At 45.4% G+C, this 20,678-nt stretch overlaps 2 protein-coding genes and 1 pseudogene across 5 annotated transcripts; 1 reads left to right on the top strand and 2 right to left on the bottom strand.

The window, feature by feature from the left end:
* Positions 1-5,804: 5,804 nt before the first annotated feature.
* LOC126945439 (chondrosarcoma-associated gene 2/3 protein) lies at positions 5,805-6,649 on the bottom strand. Of its 2 annotated transcripts, none has more exons than XM_050775402.1 (2): positions 6,336-6,649; positions 5,805-6,181 (listed from the first exon to the last, which is right to left on the bottom strand). In XM_050775402.1, the coding sequence occupies exons 1-2, from the start codon at positions 6,647-6,649 to the stop codon at positions 6,112-6,114; spliced, it is 384 nt and encodes a 127-aa protein (XP_050631359.1). In that variant the 3' UTR covers positions 5,805-6,111. The 2 variants fall into 2 exon arrangements, with proteins under 2 accessions (XP_050631359.1, XP_050631360.1); XM_050775403.1 differs by having other exon boundaries at positions 6,387-6,649.
* Positions 6,650-10,323: 3,674 nt separating this feature from the next.
* On the bottom strand, positions 10,324-11,624 carry LOC126945435 (melanoma-associated antigen 12-like; annotated as a pseudogene).
* A 2,533-nt stretch (positions 11,625-14,157) lies between these two features.
* LOC126945436 (chondrosarcoma-associated gene 2/3 protein) lies at positions 14,158-20,678 on the top strand. 3 transcript variants are annotated; one of them, XM_050775401.1, is made up of 4 exons: positions 14,158-14,179; positions 15,353-15,412; positions 19,942-20,092; positions 20,299-20,678. In XM_050775401.1, exons 2-4 carry the CDS (start codon positions 15,397-15,399, stop codon positions 20,366-20,368), a joined length of 237 nt encoding a protein of 78 aa, XP_050631358.1. In that variant the 5' UTR covers positions 14,158-14,179; positions 15,353-15,396; the 3' UTR covers positions 20,369-20,678. The 3 variants fall into 3 exon arrangements, with proteins under 3 accessions (XP_050631358.1, XP_050631357.1, XP_050631356.1); XM_050775400.1 differs by lacking the exons at positions 14,158-14,179; positions 15,353-15,412 and having other exon boundaries at positions 19,675-20,092; XM_050775399.1 differs by lacking the exons at positions 14,158-14,179; positions 15,353-15,412 and having other exon boundaries at positions 19,675-20,143.

Below are 20,678 nucleotides of genomic sequence, written 5' to 3'. Positions count from 1 at the left end.
CATTCATGCAGCATCTGCTCTGTGGAAGGCCCTGGGTTAGTAGTGGAGATGCTAAGGTAAGCCACACTCACGTCTACCCATAGGGTTGTAGAATCTGGGAGCTGCAGTCATATAATTAAGGTGGCGAGAAGTCCTGTAAGATGTAGAGGAAATGTAAGAGAGGGGTGAGGGTGTGGGGCTCCAGGTGAGAGTGGTGGAGTGTAAATGCCCTGAGCTGGGGCATCTTTGGCTTTGATAAACTGCAGTTCCTTCTGAAGGAGCTGACTCTAATGAAGCTGGGTGGGTCCAGGGCCAGATTCTCAGAGAGTGAGAGAAAAGCCTGGAATGGAAAGCAACTCTGAGTGGTTTATTTCGGATCGGGGATGAAGAGAGAGGAGTCTCCACCTGGGGCAGGAATGGAAGGTGTCCTGTGCTTTTGTCCCACTGCTATTGAACACAACCCAAGATCTAGGTGATGGACACCCATCATCTGCATGGGTTTCCTGAGCAATAAGGCTGAATTTCCCGGGAAGGGTGGCCCAGAAGCCACTGGCCAGGTGCTTTTCTGCCAGGCAGGGAGAACCAGAGCTGACTCCATTAAAAAGGCATTCTGACTAGCTAATCTCAAGTGCGAATTGACTAACTGTAAGCACGGGCTAGATTTTGGATGGTAACAAAATACATGAAAATAGTGGATTGGGTGGAAGGCAGCTGGGAGAGAGGGAAGGAGTTGGTCTTTGACTCAGATTCTAGAAGTTTTGAGAAGAAGGATATATTAACACGTACATTGGGTTAAAGTGAAAGGGTGAACATAGTTTAACATCTAAAATATTTCTAAAATTGTATTACAAAAATGCTGTACCAATTCAAATTCTCATAAAAATCACAATCGATTTAAAATTCTGAAATGTGGACAGGACATTTCTTCTCTGCTTTGAGAAGGATTTGGTCAGACTGAAGGGGAGCCAGGTAATGAGAGCAGACAGGAGACCCTCAGCCCGTGAGGGAGGATCCCGGGAGGATCCAGGGGAGAGCCGTTGCTGGCGTCCATGAGAGAGACCACATGAGAAACCAAGTCCACAGAACCCCAGGCAGGCTGGCACTCCGAGCTCTAAATCCAGAGTTCAGGACGGTGGAGTCGGGCCTGAGGGAGAGAAGGGGGAAGGAGGAGGGAGGACAGGACAATGAATAGGAATAGGCTTGGGAAATCCCAGCACCATCGTCACCAGCTGGAGGGGGCCCTGTGATCTGAGTGGGCGGGCCTGTTGGCTGAATGCACCAGGGCTGTGCTGGTCAACCTTCCTGCCCTCAGAATCCCCTTCCCTCTCTCAGGAAGAGCTTGGCTGACTCTCTGCATCATTCTGGGCCAGCTGCCTCTCTTGAACACTCCAGTGGTCCTTTGCACCTTCACCAGCGTCCCAGATGTGGGAGCTGTCTTCATGCCTGCTCGGGGCTGGTGTTTTATCCCCTGGGGACCCTCCACAGAGTCTGGGCTATGTGAGTGGGTTGCTGACTGATGACCAAATGCCAAGACAGGTCAGGAATGCAGTTGAAAGGGGCAGTGGGACTGCATGGAGGAGAAATGGGAGGAAGAGTGCCCAGGGACTAGTCAGCTCAGACTCTGCAGATGAAGGATTGGCTGTGGACGTGCCTTGAAAATGATCCAGGTGGTGACTGTGTCTCAGATAGCCATCTGTGGCTTCTGAACTCTTGACACACAAGGGGACAGGTGTCCTAGGGCAGTGATCACTGGCCTATGTTGCCAGCAGACATTGTCAGGGGAGAGGGCTGGACCAAGGTCTGAACGTGAGCAAGTTGTATGGCAAGGCAGTGGAGGTGGCAGCTTTCCTTGTTAAGCTGATGGGGACATGCGGGGTCCAATACAGGAAGCATCCTGTTGGCAGCATCCTCACTTCCATGACAGTGTTTGGTCCAGGGGAGAAGACGTCTGCAGTGACCCTCTCCGTGGTAGTTTCCACGGGATTTGTGAACTCAAATGAGCACAGGTGAAGGAACTGTGGGTTTTGTCATGTAGGCAGGAGGCCCAGGACGGGCAGACTCCATAATTTGAATCAAAGTATTCCCATGCCTGATAACTTCATTCATCCCATGCACTTACGCATTCCTACAGAAAACTTTCATTGAATATATGCTGAGGAAACACCAAGTCAACAAAACACAAGAAAGCAGCAGTGCCCTTAACTCAGTCTCTGGGGGGCGTGAGGGAGATGGTGAGGTGGAAAGACATGTAAGAGTTTTAGGAAGTGAGGGACTGTGAACTGATGGAGACAGTCTCTGTTGACCTGACTTCTGAGGTTAGTGATGTTGTTCCGTTAGTTGAGAGGGAGGGAGAAGGGTGAGTTGGTGGTGATTTGATGAAGAAGAGTGTGGAGGATGAGCTCCATGCACAGCATTTTAAAGCTCAGTCAAGGATTTTTTGGACATGGATGTTTTATGAAAATTATAAATAGTGTTTCTAACACCCACAAGTAGTGATGTACATATTGACATGTCACATGCCTTTCCCACGTAATAAGATGAATGCAACGTCTTCCCCCAACTGTACCTACCACTGACATCACTTTTGTAAATATCCCCTAGAATTCTAAAGTGGGTGGGTGCCATAGTTAACTAAACTTTTCTTTTCCTGATAAACACATACATTCTTTCCCGTTTGTTGCTATGATTAATAGAACTGAAATAAGCATACGTTTTTGGATACATATGCATACTTTCCAATAAGAAAGATATATTAACATGGGCATTGGGTTAATGTAGAAATGGTGTGAATAGTTTAACTCTTTAGAAATACTGTCAAAATGTATTCCAAAAATACTGTACCAATGAATTTTCTCACAAATGAATAGACGTGAATATCCTACACTCACAGAAAGATTTTGTGTTATCAATCTTCTAATTGTTGGTGAAAATTATGAATAAAATTTGGTGAAGAAATATTGCCTTGCTGTTATTTTAAATTGTGTCTTTCCTTTCTCTAATTCGGTTAAGTACACACTAACTTAATCCCTTAGCCATATGAAGCTGGATTTATACAGTGACATGCTGAGTAACATTTCTCTAGGCATGATTTAAAATTCTGAAATGGAGACACGACATTTCTCAAATCCTTTGAGAAGGATTTGATCAGAATGAACAGGAGCCAGGGAAAGAGAGCAGACAGGACACCCTCGGCCCATGAGGGTAATAGGGAGGATCCAGCGGTGTTATGGTTTGGTTGTGTCCCCACCCAAATCTCATCTTGAATTGTAGCTCCCATAATCTCCAGGTGTCATGGGAGGGATAAGGTGGGAGGTAACTGAATCACAGGGGTAAGTTTCCCCCATGCTGTTCTCGCCATAGTGAATAAGTCTTAGGAAATCTGATGTTTTCACAAAGGGCAATTCCCCTGCACATGCTCTCTTGCCTGCTGCCATGTGAGACATATCTTTGCTCCTTTGCCTTCTGCCATGATTGTGAGGCCTCCCCAGCCACGTAGAACTGTCAGTCCATTAAAGTTCTTTTTTTTTTTTATTATAAATTACCCAGTCTCAGGTATTTCTTTACAGCAGTATGAAAATGAACGAATACAAGGGGAGAGCAAAGGCCAGAGTCCATGAGAGAGACCATATATGAAACGAAGTCCACAGAGTCCCAGGCAGGCTGTCATTCAGAGCTCTGAATCCAGAGTTCAGTCCGGTGGGGGCAGGAACCTGAGGGACAGAAGGGGTAAGGGAAGATGGAGGGCAGGACAATGAACAGGAATAGGCTTCGAAAATTCTAGTATCATAATCACCAGCTGGAGGGGTCCGTGTGATCTGAATGGACAGGCCTGTTGACTGAATGCACCAGCGGTGTGCTGAACACCCAACCCTCCCTCAGAATCCCCTTCCCTCTCTCACGAAGAGTATGGCTGGCTCCCTGCATCATTCTGGGTGAGTTCCCTCTCGACCACTCCAGTGGTTGTGTGCACTTTTGCCAGTGTCCCAGGGCAGGGAGTTGTCTTCATGCCTGCTGCGGGCTGCTGTTTTATCCCCTGTGGACCCTCCATAGAGCCTGGACTGAGCAACAGCCAAGACAGGCCAGGAATATTTATGAGGAGTGTAAGGTGGCAGCATGGCTGCCTGGAGAGGAAGTTGGAGGAAGAGTGCCCTGGGACTAGTCAGCTCCAACTCTGCAGATGAAGGACTGACTGTGGACATGCAATGAAAAAGATGCAGGTGGTGACTATGTCTCCGATGGACTCGTGAGACTTCTGATCTCTTGGCACACGAGGAAACAGGTGTCCTGGGGCTCTGATCACTGGTCTATGTTGCCACCAGACAGTGTCTACTGTAGTGGGCTGGCCCATGCTGTGTACGTAAGCGGGTTGGATGGCAAGGCAGTGGAGTTGGCACCCTTCCTTGTGGAACTGATGGGGATGTGTGGGGTCCAATAGAGGAAGCATCATGCACCATCCTGTTGGGAGCATCCTCACCTCCATGACAGTGTTTGGGCCTAGGGAGAAGGCATCTGCAGTGACCCGCTCTGTGGTAGTTGCCACGGAATTTCTGAACCCAAAGGAGCACAGGTGAAGGAACTGTGGGTTTCTTCATGCAGGCAGGAGGCCCGGGATAGGCAGACTCCATAATTTGAATAAAAGAATTCCCATGCCTGGTAATTTCATTCATTCCATGCACTTATTAATTCCTACAGAAACTTTTATTGAATATATGCTGAGGAAACACCAAGTCAACAAAACAAAAGAAAGTGGCAAGTCCCTTAATTCAGTCTGTAGGGAGTGTGGGGGAGATGCAGAGGTGGTGTGAATTGCCCACCTGAGCCAGGGAGGCCAGGAAGGCAGAGCCAGACTTGGGGACTGGCAGTGTGCAAGAAAGGGAGCGATAGCCTGTGTCCCGGCCAGAAAGCTCTCCTTCTGACACTGTCGATCTGGTTTTCCTCCTGGATGCTGCCTGTGTGTGAAAGCAACTGCTGCTCTCTGTGCCTACCTGCCTTTGTTAATAGGGAAAATGCTCATGGTTGGTGGATGCTCACTTCTGCTCACCTTGGATCACTTCTACTGAAGGGGTGGTTTGACAGCAAGAAGACAGGAAGAAACTTTTGGGGATGATGAATATATTTTGCACCTTCACTGTGGTTGTGGTTTCATGGGACTAAATATTTGTCAAAACTGTTTGATTTGTTTCTCAGTATTTAGGAGAAAAAGGAAGCAGAAAACCAGGAAGTATACAGATGACCTGAAAAGCACCATTAACTACTCTGACCAAATAAAAGAGTAAGAAAAGCACTGCATTCAAGATTGGCAGAATAAACAATCCTCTCAAGTGTGCATGAAATATTTCCCAAGATAGATGGTACTCTGGGCCATCAAACAAAGCTTACAAATTGAAAAGAATAGAAATAATAGAAAGCCTCTTCTTAGACCATAATATAATTAAACTCAAAACCAAACACCAAGATATCTGAAAAATGCCCAAACATTGGAAATTTTAAAATATGCTCCCAAATAACCTATGGGTCAAAAAGGGAGTCTCAGGAGAATTCTACAAATGCATTAAGTTGAATGAAAATAAAAATATACATACAAAAAGTGGGATTCAGCTAGAGTGTTTCTTTGAGGGAAATATATAGCATATTTTAAATGTTTATATTAGAAAATAAAATCTAAAATCAATAACCAAAACTATCACCCTAGGAAACTAAAGAAAGAAGAGCAAGTTGAATTGAAAGAAATTGTAGAGGATCCCCCCTCCCTCCCTTCCCACATTCCCACCTCTTCCCCCTTACTCCCTACCCCCACCATTTGAGACACACAGACACACACATCATTTTACAACATGTTCATTTTATTTCCATCACCATGGGGCATACCCTGTGGGGTGTAAAATGTACTCTACACCCTGTTGGCTACTTATTTGGGGTTAGACCTCTGGAGACTTTACAGATAGACTTGAGGTCTCTGGCCTTGCCCAGGAATTACTGGTTGCCCAAGGAGTTGCTGGAGACGGTGGAAGTCTCCATGTCCTTGTGGTCCTGCTGTGGCTCATTTTGATTGAGTTCCTCATTTGGCTGGTCAGAGTGGCTGGATAGTGTTGGCCCACTCCATTCCTCAGGGTTTTTTGAAATGGTGGTCTTTCAGGGAGAGACTTTTGTTCCTGGAACTTCCTTGGCGGGTCCCTTTTCCCTTCCGCGTTGTCTTGGGAACCTGGAAGGACAACAGGGAGATCAAAGAAGGGCACTGGTTTGGGGAAGAGGATGGAGGAGGGGGGAGAACAGAGGCTTCATAGAGAAATGATACAGACTGGGGTGGGCGTTTTGCCAGGGGAGCACAGGAGTCAGAGCTTGGGTGGGCCGTTCACTTTGATAGGGCTTCTGGGCCGGGGTTGAGAGGATGCTTTCCCCTTCCTCGCCTCTTTGGTGTTGGCGGGTGGTTTTTGGACAATGGGCTGGAGGCTCGTGGTTTCCTGGACATCTTCACCACACCAGCATCTCTCAACAATCTACTCCAGTCCACCTGGTCTCCCCATGCCTCCTCCAGGACAGCGAAGGCAGGCCAGCAGGCTAGAAACTCACACAGCATTTTTATGTTAGTCTTGTGGTAGAATTCCTTTTCCCGGAAAGCTTGATATTTTCTCTTAACACCTTCAACTAATTGGATGAGGCCCATCCACATTATGGAAGTTATACTGCTTTACTTAAAGTCAACTGATTGTAAATGTTGATCACATCTACAAAATACCTTCACAGCAACATGTAGACTGCTGATTGACCACACAGCTGAGCACTATAGCCTAGACAGGTTGACACATAATTCTAGCCATCTTGCACCATACAAAAATATAACTCAAAGTGAACCACAGACTTTAAATGCCAAAATTACATTTTTTTTTTTCTAGGACAAAACAAAAAAAAAATTGTGTTACCTGAGGTTATATCTTAGCTCAGGCTGCCATAACATAATGCCATAGACTGAGTAGCTGAAACAGTAGAAATTTTTTTTTTTTTCACACTTTTGAAGTTTGGAAGTCCCAGATCATAGACTTGCAGGGTTGGCTTCTGGTGATGGCATTATTCCTGGCTTGTAGATGGCCCTTTATCAGTATGTCCGTTCTTGGCCTTTCCTCTGTGCATGTGCAGAGAGAGAGAGAGAGAGAGAGAGAGAGAGAAAAGTCATGCAGGCACAAAAGTACTTTCTTCTGTCTCTTCTCCCTTCTTATAACCACACCAACTCTATGGGATCAAGGCCCCACCCTTATGACCTTTTTTAATATCAGTTTCTTCCTTAGAAGTGTCATCTCCAAATACAGACACCCTGGGGCTGAAGGCTTCAAAACATGAATTTGGTGGAGGACATAGCATTAGCAAAGAATAGACACGTAGATTAATAAAACAGAATAAAGCTTAGAAACAGACCTGCACACATACAGTCAGGTGATTCACAACAAAGGCAATAATGGTGAACGTACAGGTTTTCCAATAAAAGATGCCTGAACAATTAGACATCTATACACAAATTATAATAACCTGGACATATCCTTACATATTCCACGAAAATTTGCTCAAGATACATCATAGACCTAATGAAAAATCCAAAAACTATACAACCTCTATAAGAAAACATAAGAGAATATCCACATAACTTTGAGTTTGGTGATGAGTTTTTAAATTCAACACCAAAAGCATGATCAGTGAAAGAAAAAATTGCCAAGTTGATTTTATTAAAATAAAAATCTTATGCTCTTCAAAGGACTATGTTAAGAGAATGAAAACAGAAGCCACAGACTAGCAGAAAACATCTGCGGTACACATATGTGGTAAAGAACTTGTCTCTACAGTATGTATGAACTCTTAAAGCTCAACGATGGAAAAAAATGAAAACAGTCAAAGATCTGAACACACATTACACCAAAGAAGATACACACATGGCAAATAAGCATACTAAAAGTACTGAGAGTCCTTTGTCATTAGATAATTGTGTACTAAAATAAGATACCACTACACACCTATTAGAATGTCCAAACGGACTGGGCGCGGTGGCTCATGCCTGTAATCCCAGCACTTTGGGAGGCCAAGGCGGGTGGATCACCTGAGGTTGGGAGTTTGAGACAAGCCTGACCAATATGGAGAAACCCCATCTCTACTAAAAATACAAAAAAATTAGCTGGGCGTGGTGGCACATGCCTATAATCCCAGCTACTAGGGGTGCTGAGGCAGAAGAATTGCTTGAACCTGGGAGGCGGAGGTTGCGATGAGCCGAGATTGTGCCATTGCACTCCAACCTGGGCAAAAAGAGTGAAACTCTGTCTCCAAAAAAAAAAAAAAAAAAAAAAAAAAAAAAGAATATCCAAAATCCATAAAAAGCAAAACAAAGAAAACAAACCAAGACCAATTGCCAGTGAAGATGTGGAGCAACAGAAACTCCGGGCCTGGTGTAAATTAGTATTTTATCAAATGGGGATGGCTGTTATTTCTAATAATTTTAAACCCCAGGCCCTAACACTCTGGGATTTTGTTGTTGTTGTCGTTGTTCTCCAGGAGTCATCAGAGAATATACATCTCAATAGGACATAGAATACTTAGCCCAAAAAGGAAGCTTCACCCATAAAATTCAGTTAAGTATTTCTTATTAGAGAATGTACTTCAAAATTTGGGTGTGCAGGAGTTTTGCCCAGCCAGGTGCAGCTCAAAGCTCCTAGAATCTGTGTCAAAGACCAACTCCTTCCCTCTCTCCCAGTTGCTTTCCCACCCAAACCACTATTTATATCCATTTTGTTACCATCTAAAATCTGGCTCATGCTTACAATTGGTCAAATTGCACTTGAGATAACCTAGTTAGAATGCCTTTTTAATGGAGTCAGCTCTGGCTCTCCCTGCTCGGCAGAAAAGCACCTGGCCAGTGGCTTCTGGGTCACCCTGCTCGGAAATTCAGCCTTATTGCTCAGGAAACCGTTGCAGATGATGGATGCCCTTCACCTAGATCTTGGGTTGTGTTCAATAGCAGTGGGACAAAAGCACAGGACACCTTCCATTCCTGCCCCAGGTGGAGACTCCTCTCTCTTCATCCCCGATCCGAAATAAACCACTCAGAGTTGCTTTCCATTCCAGGCTTTTCTCTCACTCTCTGAGAATCTGGCCCTGGACCCACCCAGCTTCATTAGAGTCAGCTCCTTCAGAAGGAACTGCAGTTTATCAAAGCCAAAGATGCCCCAACTCAGGGCATTTACACTCCACCACTCTCACCTGGAGCCCCACACCCTCACCCCTCTCTTACATTTCCTCTACATCTTACAGGACTTCTTGCCACCTTAATTATATGACTGCAGCTGCTAGACTCTATGACCCTATGTGTAGGCATGAGTCTAGCTTACCTTAGCATCCCCACTACTAACCTGGGGCCTTCCATTGAGCAGATGCTGAGTGAATGGGAGAGAAATGAGCCAGTGAACAGGAAGAATTATTTATTCCAATTTAATTTTTCTTACATTCTCAAAGAAACCAAGGAAATCCAGGTATCCATGGTTTTTTTTTTTCAATTTTGCAGAATAGAGTGAGGTATAAGGCAAGAATTAACTATCTTTTAATGTCTTGAGTTCTCTGTATAATGTATGTTATTGCTAATTCTTTCACAATTCTAAGTAAATACTTATTTCACCGCTGTTATTATGTCACAATTCACAAAATGGAATGGATTTCCTAATCTGAATAAAAAACAAGACTCTTACTCCTAAACTATATAAACAGCACTATGTGTGACTACTGTCATTCTTTTTTTTTTTTTTTTTTTTTTTTTTTTTTTGAGATGGAATCTCGCTCTGTCGCCCAGGCTGGAGTGCAGTGGCCGGATCTCAGCTCACTGCAAGCTCTGCCTCCCGGGTTTACACCATTCTCCTGCCTCAGCCTCCCTAGTAGCTGGGACTACAGGTGCCTGCCACCTCGCCCAGCTAGTTTTTTGTATTTTTTTAGTAGAGACAGGGTTTCACCGTGTTAGCCAGGAAGGTCTCGATCTCCTGACCTCATGATCTGCCCGTCTCGGCCTCCCAAAGTGCTGGGATTACAGGCTTGAGCCACCACGCCTGGCCACTACTGTCATTCTTAAACTTGGATGCTGAAGTTCATTCAACCATCCGTTAAAAGGAACATTTGAACAATTCCAACAGGAAACAAAGATAAATCTCCGAGTCAACCAATAGAACAGAAACCCACTACTGAGAATGCTGACTGCTCTCTTCAAAGAGTGAAGAATGGGCCTCATGTCACACAAGGCAGTGGAAGCTAATGGATGGGGCCCTGGAAGGTGCACTGGCCCAGACCCCTCCCACTGGCCCTGGCTGCAACGCCTGTTCAGACTCACTCTTCCCCCTCTCTCCAAGCCCATTCATGCAGGGATGGGTAGGAAATTCGAGGCTCTCCAGTGATCTTTAGCATATGGTACAGGACTTTCACATAGTTGGTTTCAACGAGGGCCCTTGGACCCCACAGGAACTCGTAGCATGCATGATCACTGAAGGGCACCTGCCGGTACTCTAGGTAATTTTCCTGCACCAATACTTGGGTGAGCAGCTTACTGGGATTTGCTAAGACACTGTCCTCCCTCCTGCCAGACAGCTCCAACACACTCAGCTCCTCCCAGACTTTCTCCTCAGGGGCACCGTCTCCCTCTATTGCTACTGTGGCCAGGATGATTATCAGGAGGTCTGTTGTGGGCATGATTTGATTTTCGCCCAGCAGGCCATTGTAGGAGAGGCCCAGGCAGGTGACAAGGATGTACAAGTGGCTGATGGGGACCACTTCCATCACCTCGATGCCAAAGACCAGCTGCAAGTACTCGGAGGCTTTGCTGAAGATCACAGGAAAGAAGTACTGGCAATTTTTTTTTTTTTTTTTTTTTGAGACGGAGTCTTGCTCTGTCACCCAGGCTGGAGTGCAGTGGTGCAATCTCTGCTCACTGCAAGCCCCGCCTCCCACGTTCACGCCATTCTCCTGCCTCAGTCTCCTGAGTAGCTGGGACTATAGGCTCCCGCCACCATGCCCGGCTAATGTGTTGTATTTTTAGTAGAGACGGGGTTTCACAGTCTTCATCTCCTGACCTCGTGATCCACCCGCCTCCGCCTCCCAAAGTGCTGGGATTAGAGGCATGAGCCACCGTGCCCGGTCAGTACTGGCAATTTCTCATGACACTCTCCAGTATTTCTGCCATTGTGAACTGCTCTCTGGCTCGATACTTTAGGAGCAGAAAATGTACCAACTCAGCCACCTTCCTACTGAGTGCTGCTTGGAAGCCAGTCTCCAGGTCAGGAAAGGTGCTGGGCCCCTCCTCTTCTTGGTTGCTGGAGCCCTCATCAGATTGGCTCCAGAGAGTACAGTTGATGATAGTGGGGAGGGTGGAGGCTCCCTGAGGACTCTGGGGGAGGACTCGGTGACTCGGCAGCAGACACTTCCCCCAGGGTGACTTCCACTAGAGTAGAGGAGGAGGAGGCACTCTCCTGCTCCTCAGTAACAGGAACCTGGGCACCCACCAAGCCGAGGGCCTCTCCTCGGGCCTCAAGGCCTTCCTCAGGCTTGCAGTGCTGACTCCTCTGCTCCAGAGGCATGATGACTCTGGTCAGGGCAGCAGGCAGGAGTGTGGGCAGGAGCTGGACAATGGAGACCCACAGGCCTGGGGAGAGATGGAGCGTGTGAGAGGCCTCAGCTGAGAACTGAACTGAACCTTGGAGGCTCTAACAGGCTTACTTACATATCTTCTCCTTTAGTGCTGCCCCAGAACCTCCAGTCCTCCTTGTCGGCCTGTCACCTGAGAACCTGAAGGAGAAAGTGAGAGGGCACCTCAGGGTACAGCTGGCCAGTGCATGATGAGGCTGCATCACTGAGAGTAGGGAGGGTGAGGCCAGGCGCTCTGGAGCCCCATGTGATCTGGGGCGGGTGGTGCTGTTGGTGTGCATTCTAGGCAAAGCTTCAGTGTTGGCACTGTCTGCACCCGCTCTGCTCTGTGACTTCAGGACACTGCCTCAGACCAAGTCCTCACTGCCTTGTTCCTGGAGCTCCTGATTCCTGGGAGAGGAATCCATGGGCCTTCAGGGTGCAGACTGCAAGTACAGCCACGAATTCCAGAATTGTCAGGATGGTTGGCCAGACTCTGTGAGGTCTCCACTCTACTAGGGTGGAGGGTCCCCTCTGTGCTCACTCAGGGCCCTCACCTTTCTCCTTGTAGGGCCTAATCCCGCCCTTTTGCTGGCCTGAGAAACTCTCATGTCAAGAACTCACATTCCTGATGTGGTACAGAAGGACATGAGGGACCAACATCTGGCCATACATGACCAGGTCCTCCCGCAAAGCACAATGAGAGATGTCCAAATTCATTGGAGTCCATGTGTCCTGGGTGATGAGCCTGCTTGGTCTTCACCTCCACTCCTCACAGGGCCTGAGAGCCTCCCTCTACTGACCTGAGTGCAGCCCCTTCAGACCAAGGCCTCCCCTTCCCTGACATCAGAGATCCCAGAATAATGGATAGACCTCAGCCGACACCACTGCCCAGGCTCTCTGAGGGAACAGCAGGGGCAGGGCAGATTTCTATGGGGCCCCTGTTTGCGTTCTGGCCCAGGAGTACCCTCAATCCTCCCGCAGGCTTCTCACCTGGATGCTTGGCAGATCTCAGGACCACCGCTTCTGTCGACTACATGGGGGCCCCTGTGTTGACCTGACTCATCCTCTGAAGAAAAGGTCCTCACCTCCCTGAGATCTGGAAACAGAAGTGAGGAGGGGCCACATCCTGTCACCCCCAAGTGGGTTGTCCAGGGCAGACCTCTTTGGTTTTAGGGTGAGGCTTCTCATGGCCTCCTATGGGTTACTCAGCTTTACTCCTGCCGAGCCCTGCCCTTCCTCAACCCCCAAGCCCCTGAAATGAGCAGACAGCTCCTCTTTACACCAACACCTTATGTCCCCGAGTGTTCCCCAACCTCCTGCCTGTGGTACAAATGAGATTGCCAATTAGAGTCATGCATGATAGGGCTCCCCTAGAGTTAAGAATAAGGGACAGCCAGACTCTGTGGCGTCCCTTCTTTCTGGGCCAGGGGTATCCCCAGTCCTCACGAAGGGGGCACACCTTGGGGCCGGCAGGTCCTGGGATTCCTCCCTCTGCTGACCTGAAGTACCACTCCTCAGACCACAGCCCTCAACTCTGTCACCTGAAGGTGCAATGAGCACGGGGTACATTCGGCCACTGTGCCCAGCATCCCCCAGCCCAAGGTTCCCACTGATCTGGACTGCGACCTCCCCTCAGTCCTCCCTCTTCTTCCTCCCCTTGACTCTTGGCAGGGCTGGGCCCCAACCCCCTGCTGAAGTGGGTCTGCATCACTAGGATTCCCGTGGCTGAATGAAAAGGTGCCTCAGTTTGAGACAGGGGTACCGTAGGCCCCCTGTCCTGGCATGCTGGGTCCCCTGAGGACTCCATTGACTTCCAGGAGGGCCTGGGCCTTTCCTCTGCTTCCCAAAGGCCTTGCTCACGATACCGAGCCCCTTCCCTCCCTTAGCCGTAAATGTGAACCTCAGGATCCGTGTGCCTGGCCGCCATTCCCGGAGCTTCTGTGGGTTGATAGCAGAGGCAAAGCCCGGATTCTGCCAAGATGGGGGTGGGGGTGAGGATGGGAATGGGGAATGCGGGATGGGGGTGAGGGTGGTGTTGGGGGATCAGAATGGTAGTGGGGGTGTGGAGCAGTTACCCTCAGTCCCTTCTCGGGGCCCTGACCTTGATTTCTGGCAGAGCCTGGGCCCTGCCCTCTTCTAACCAGCCCTGCCCTCTTCTAACCAGCCCTGCCCTGATCACACAACGCTCTGACCACAGAGTTCCCTGCCGCTAAAGCGGCGGGGGTTGGCGGAGTGATGTGGTGGCGATCCACCCTTTGACGTCTTCCCATGTGGGGTGGTCCAAGGCTGGCAGCAGAGGCAGTGCTGGACTATTTGGGGCCCTCTGTCTGGGGTGAGACCCGCCTCAGTCCTCCCTCAGCATCTCACCTTGCCTCCCCACCGAGCCTGGGCCTACTTCCCTCCGCCGATAGCAGGCCGTTGCTCAGGGCGAGAATCTCGCTGTCCTCTGACCCCCAATGTGCAAGTCAGTGGCGTCACATCCGGGCAACGGTACTTCCCTGGGTCCACGGCAGGGGTGGAACCAGATTCGGCTTGCTGGGGGGGGATCTGGATGGGGGTGGGGGTAAGCATGAAGATGGTGTTGGGGGTAGGGGTAGGGGTAGGGATAGGGATTGGGATGGGGATCCTGAGGCTGTAGATCCTGGTGGATTCCGGAGAGTTGGGGGTGGGAGGGACCTTTGGTCATCCCTCAGGGTCCTGACTTGGATGCCTGGCTGAGCCTAGACCGCCATCCTCTGCTGATTGTATCTGCTCCCCTCAGACCAAGTCTCTGACTCTGAGTCCCCCCAAAGTAGCATTGGGGGAAGGGGTGTGGTCGGGGTGACATCATTGCCAGTGTTTACCAGGGCTGACAAGAGGAGCTGAAGGACTCTGTGGTCCCACTATGTGGGTGAGGGTGGATCCTCAGTCCTCACTCAGGAGGGTCCTCTTCCTCACCCCTGGCTGTTGGATGAAGTGATGGGTGGGAGACGCTCTGTTTCTGTCACCTCTGAGCGTTTGTGCATCTGTACCCCTTGTAGAGAATGGCTATGGGTCCCAGGCCAGGTGCTGCCTGCAGGGCGGCAGCCCCCGCGGTTGCAGTGAGCTCTGGGAGAAGACACACACCTTCCCAGGAGGGCTCCTCCCCAGCCAGAGCTACACTTGGCAAACCTTCGGTCCTAAATGGTTTATTCTCTGAATCGAAGAAATAGGGTTTACATATCTTCCAAGTATATATGTAGGTAGCAATATATGTATTTATTTCTATGAAGTAATAGCCACCCTTAGTATGCATGATTCACTCTGATATCCTATTCTACTTCTATTCCAGTCTTTGTGTCCTGTTGAAAGAATTTTTTTTAAACATAATTCCTCTCCCACTATGTTGATTTCAGGTTGTTATTAGCAGAACTCTGGAGCCATAGTGCCTTAACCAACCCAATTTTCCTGATGTCCTGCTATTACACTAGGCCTTTTGGCATCGTGTTTTCAGGGGCTGCCTCAGATTGTGCAATGAAGTGAAGTGGAAATTTTAAAACTTTTATTCTACCCATTCTTTCATCTGCCGTCTAAGCAGGCTACAAACCTCCCCAACATCCCTGCCACTAACCCCCTCCAACTGGCACTGCAAGTGTCAAACACAAGTACCAACTCAACAAGGTCTTCAGTCTCACCCTGGGCTGTCCCTGTTTTGTTGCATAGATTTTGTTGCTGATGCTGGTTTTTTACTTTCTGTTTCCATTCTATAAATTTCTAGAGTTGATTTGGGAAGCAGAGCACAGCAGCCCAAATTTGCTTGTAATGTTGGTGGCTACAGGTAAGGCACTAGATTGTAAATAATTTAAGCTGAGTTTACAGTTTTACACTGCTGTGTTCCCCATGAATGAATATGTTATACTCCTCTATATATTTCGAGCTCTTTTTTCCTGAATATGTCAGTATACTTCGATAGCTGCTTGTATAAACATCTTATACATTTTTATTAGACTTCTATTCAGGTAATTATTGGACTTTCTTGCTATTGCAAATGGCATATTGTCTATTAATTGTCATAGTTAGTTATTGCTTTCGTGAGGTGAAGATTTTGATTTTGCTGTAGTAATCTGTTGCACACCTCGTTCTGACGGCCGATGCACTTGAATATTCCACATACCTTTTCCTTTGAATTTTCAAGATCAATAATGGTATTATCACTAAACATTACATGTTTTTCCAATATTCATACCACTTACTCATTTTGATACTTACAGCTCTTTGTGTCTCAATCCTGATTTCAAACGTAGAGATAATAGCCTACATCTACTTCTCATTCCTGACTTGAATGATAATTCTTCGAACATTTCACATTTAAGTATGTTTTTGTTGATTTTATGAAACGGAAGTTCTCTTTGAGTATAGGTTAACTAAATATTTTCTTTTCTTTCATGAACTCATATTAAATTTCTTTTAAAAGCTTTTTCTGTACCCGTTGACACAATCAAATTTTTTCTCCTCCATTTTGTATGTAAGGAATTACAATGAAACAGTTTTTTCTAATGTTAAATCATATTTTATTTCCTTGGTCAGAGCCTGTTTATTTCTTTAATATGCTACTAATTTACATAGGATATTTATTGCTATGTGAGGGAGGTTACTTGATGTGTTCTTTTTCCATCAGGGGAGGGATGTGATCTTCATCTGGTTTTGAATCCAGGAGGGCTAGTCTGGGAGAATGAATTGAACAATTGTCGATCTTTTGTATGTTCTGGAAGAGTTGATGTAAGATGGTGGTTAGTTTTCCCTCATCATTTGGTAGAACTGGAATCCAAAACTGCCTAACCTGGAATGTTTGAGGGTGACTTGAGCTTTGAATATTGTACAGTTTCAGTTTATATAGCTTAATTAAAGTTTTATATTTCTCTTTGGATCAGTTTGGTTACTGATTTATTTTATTTCTACAAAGTGGTCGGTTTCATTGAGGATTTCACTTTTAATGGCATATTTATGATAAAAATGTCTCATTAGGGAAAGCCTTCACACATACAGAATAACAGAAACCAATATAATGAACCCAGTATACTTGATACCCAGCATGAACAACTTTAACTACACAGCAAATCTGGTTCCAGTTAGACACTCACCTACCTGCATATCAGCTTCTGGAATAACATGGAGCAAATCTAAGGCATTATACCATTTTATCTCTAAATAACTTAATATGCATTTTAAAATAAAAGGACTTTTTATGAAACAAAAACCCAATAGTATTCATCTCTAAAAAGTTAAATAAATGATTATGAAATGTTCATCTATTTTACATACTTATCTGGATGACTTAAACTTTATAAAAAATATATTTCTTTGATGGAGTACACAAATATCATAACTTTTCCCCCAACTTGCTTCTCTCTGGTTGCTTCATACATCTATAATACAGGTAGGTTTCTGTGTGTATGTAACATTTTACACTCTGTTACGTGATTCTCCAACCTCTTAAGTTACTTTTAAACTTTACATACATTAAGCTTCACTCTTTGTGCTGCAAAGATATATGGGTTTTGACAAATGCATACAGCCATTGTCTTAGTCCTTTTGGGCTTCCATAACAAAAATAGTGTCGACTGGGTGGCTTATAAACAACACAACATTATTCCTCACATTCTGCAGGTTGGGAAGTCCAAGATCAAGGTGCTGGCAGATTTCATGTCTGGTGGAGGCCTGCTCCCTAATTCATAGACAGCAGCCTTTTCCCTATGTCCTCACATGCAAGAAAGGGTAAAGGATCTCTGTAGGGTCTATTTTATAAAAACACTAATCCCATTCATGAGGACTCTGCTCTCATGCTCTAGTCATTCTCCAAATATCCCACCTTCCACCTACTACCGTCACCTTGGTATTTCAGCACATGAATTTTGTGGCAACAAAAATATTCAGACCAAAGCAAGCATGCAACCACCTTTACAGTATGATGGATACTAGTTTGACTGCCCTGATAAATCCCTTGTGCTTGTCAGATAAACCCCGTGGCTACCACTGACAGCTTTTTCATCTTTATAATTTTGCGTTTTCCAGAATGTCATATAAATAGAATCTTATACTATGTAGCCTTTTTAGACTGGCTTCTTTCACGTAGCATAATGAACTGAAGAGTCATGTATAACTTTGTGTGGCTTGTAACTTATTCCTTTTCATTGAGGAGTGGTAGTATCAATGTCTGGTTGTATCATAGATATATATATATGATCTTGAAAATTCAAAGGAAAAGGTATGTGGAATATTCAAGTGCATCAGCTTTCAGAACGAGGTGTGCAACAGATTACTACAGCAAAATCAAAATCGTCACCTCAGGAAAGCAATATACATATATATTTACATATACATATATAGTATATTTAAATATACATATATAGTATATATTGTTGTACATATGTTAAATATATTGCATATATGTATATTTAAATATATTTATATGTGTATATTTAAATTTAAAATTTATATGTGTATATTTAAATATGTAAATTTATATGTGTATATTTAAATGTATGTATATTTAAATAAATATTTAGATATTTATATTTATATATACATATATATGTATATATCGATTCACCAAATGACATACATTTTGGATGCTTCTATTTTTGGCGATTATGAAATAAGCTACTGTACACATTCATATACAATTTTGTATGGAGGCATGTTTTCAAATCAATTGGCTAAGTTGATTGAGTACGGCTGCTGAATCTTATGCTAAGCCTATGTTCAGTTTTTTAAGAAAATGCCAAATTGTCTTCCAAAGTGGCTGTACCATGTTGCATCTCCACCCGCAATGAATGAGAGTTTCTGTTGCTCCACATCTTCACTGGCAATTGGTCTTGGTTTTGTTTTCTTTGTTTTGCTTTTTATGGATTTTGGACATTCTAATAGGTGTGTAGTGGTATATCATTTTAGTACACAATTATCTAATGACAAAGGACTCTCAGTACTTTTAGTATGCTTATTTGCCATGTGTGTATCTTCTTTGGTGTAATGTGTGTTCAGATCTTTGACTGTTTTCATTTTTTTCCATCGTTGAGCTTTAAGAGTTCATACATACTGTAGAGACAAGTTCTTTACCACATATGTGTACCGCAGATGTTTTCTGCTAGTCTGTGGCTTCTGTTTTCATTCTCTTAACATAGTCCTTTGAAGAGCATAAGATTTTTATTTTAATAAAATCAACTTGGCAATTTTTTCTTTCACTGATCATGCTTTTGGTGTTGAATTTAAAAACTCATCACCAAACTCAAAGTTATGTGGATATTCTCTTATGTTTTCTTATAGAGGTTGTATAGTTTTTGGATTTTTCATTAGGTCTATGATGTATCTTGAGCAAATTTTCGTGGAATATGTAAGGATATGTCCAGGTTATTATAATTTGTGTATAGATGTCTAATTGTTCAGGCATCTTTTATTGGAAAACCTGTACGTTCACCATTATTGCCTTTGTTGTGAATCACCTGACTGTATGTGTGCAGGTCTGTTTCTAAGCTTTATTCTGTTTTATTAATCTACGTGTCTATTCTTTGCTAATGCTATGTCCTCCACCAAATTCATGTTTTGAAGCCTTCAGCCCCAGGGTGTCTGTATTTGGAGATGACACTTCTAAGGAAGAAACTGATATTAAAAAAGGTCATAAGGGTGGGGCCTTGATCCCATAGAGTTGGTGTGGTTATAAGAAGGGAGAAGAGACAGAAGAAAGTACTTTTGTGCCTGCATGACTTTTCTCTCTCTCTCTCTCTCTCTCTCTCTCTGCACATGCACAGAGGAAAGGCCAAGAACGGACATACTGATAAAGGGCCATCTACAAGCCAGGAATAATGCCATCACCAGAAGCCAACCCTGCAAGTCTATGATCTGGGACTTCCAAACTTCAAAAGTGTGAAAAAAAAAAAAAATTTCTACTGTTTCAGCTACTCAGTCTATGGCATTATGTTATGGCAGCCTGAGCTAAGATATAACCTCAGGTAACACAATTTTTTTTTTGTTTTGTCCTAGAAAAAAAAAATGTAATTTTGGCATTTAAAGTCTGTGGTTCACTTTGAGTTATATTTTTGTATGGTGCAAGATGGCTAGAATTATGTGTCAACCTGTCTAGGCTATAGTGCTCAGCTGTGTGGTCAATCAGCAGTCTACATGTTGCTGTGAAGGTATTTTGTAGATGTGATCAACATTTACAATCAGTTGACTTTAAGTAAAGCAGTATAACTTCCATAATGTGGATGGGCCTCATCCAATTAGTTGAAGGTGTTAAGAGAAAATATCAAGCTTTCCGGGAAAAGGAATTCTACCACAAGACTAACATAAAAATGCTGTGTGAGTTTCTAGCCTGCTGGCCTGCCTTCGCTGTCCTGGAGGAGGCATGGGGAGACCAGGTGGACTGGAGTAGATTGTTGAGAGATGCTGGTGTGGTGAAGATGTCCAGGAAACCACGAGCCTCCAGCCCATTGTCCAAAAACCACCCGCCAACACCAAAGAGGCGAGGAAGGGGAAAGCATCCTCTCAACCCCGGCCCAGAAGCCCTATCAAAGTGAACGGCCCACCCAAGCTCTGACTCCTGTGCTCCCCTGGCAAAACGCCCACCCCCAGTCTGTATCATTTCTCTATGAAGCCTCTGTTCTCCCCCCTCCTCCATCCTCTTCCCCAAACCAGTGCCCTTCTTTGATCTCCCTGTTGTCCTTCCAGGTTCCCAAGACAACGCGGAAGGGAAAAGGGACCCGCCAAGGAAGTTCCAGGAACAAAAGTCTCTCCCTGAAAGACCACCATTTCAAAAAACCCTGAGGAATGGAGTGGGCCAACACTATCCAGCCACTCTGACCAGCCAAATGAGGAACTCAATCAAAATGAGCCACAGCAGGACCACAAGGACATGGAGACTTCCACCGTCTCCAGCAACTCCTTGGGCAACCAGTAATTCCTGGGCAAGGCCAGAGACCTCAAGTCTATCTGTAAAGTCTCCAGAGGTCTAACCCCAAATAAGTAGCCAACAGGGTGTAGAGTACATTTTACACCCCACAGGGTATGCCCCATGGTGATGGAAATAAAATGAACATGTTGTAAAATGA

This window comes from Macaca thibetana, chromosome X (genome assembly GCF_024542745.1).
Source record: "Macaca thibetana thibetana isolate TM-01 chromosome X, ASM2454274v1, whole genome shotgun sequence".
NCBI lineage: Eukaryota > Metazoa > Chordata > Mammalia > Primates > Cercopithecidae > Macaca > Macaca thibetana.
The sequence above is the reverse complement of the archived record's forward strand: the minus strand, read 5'-3'. Positions and strand labels throughout refer to the sequence as shown.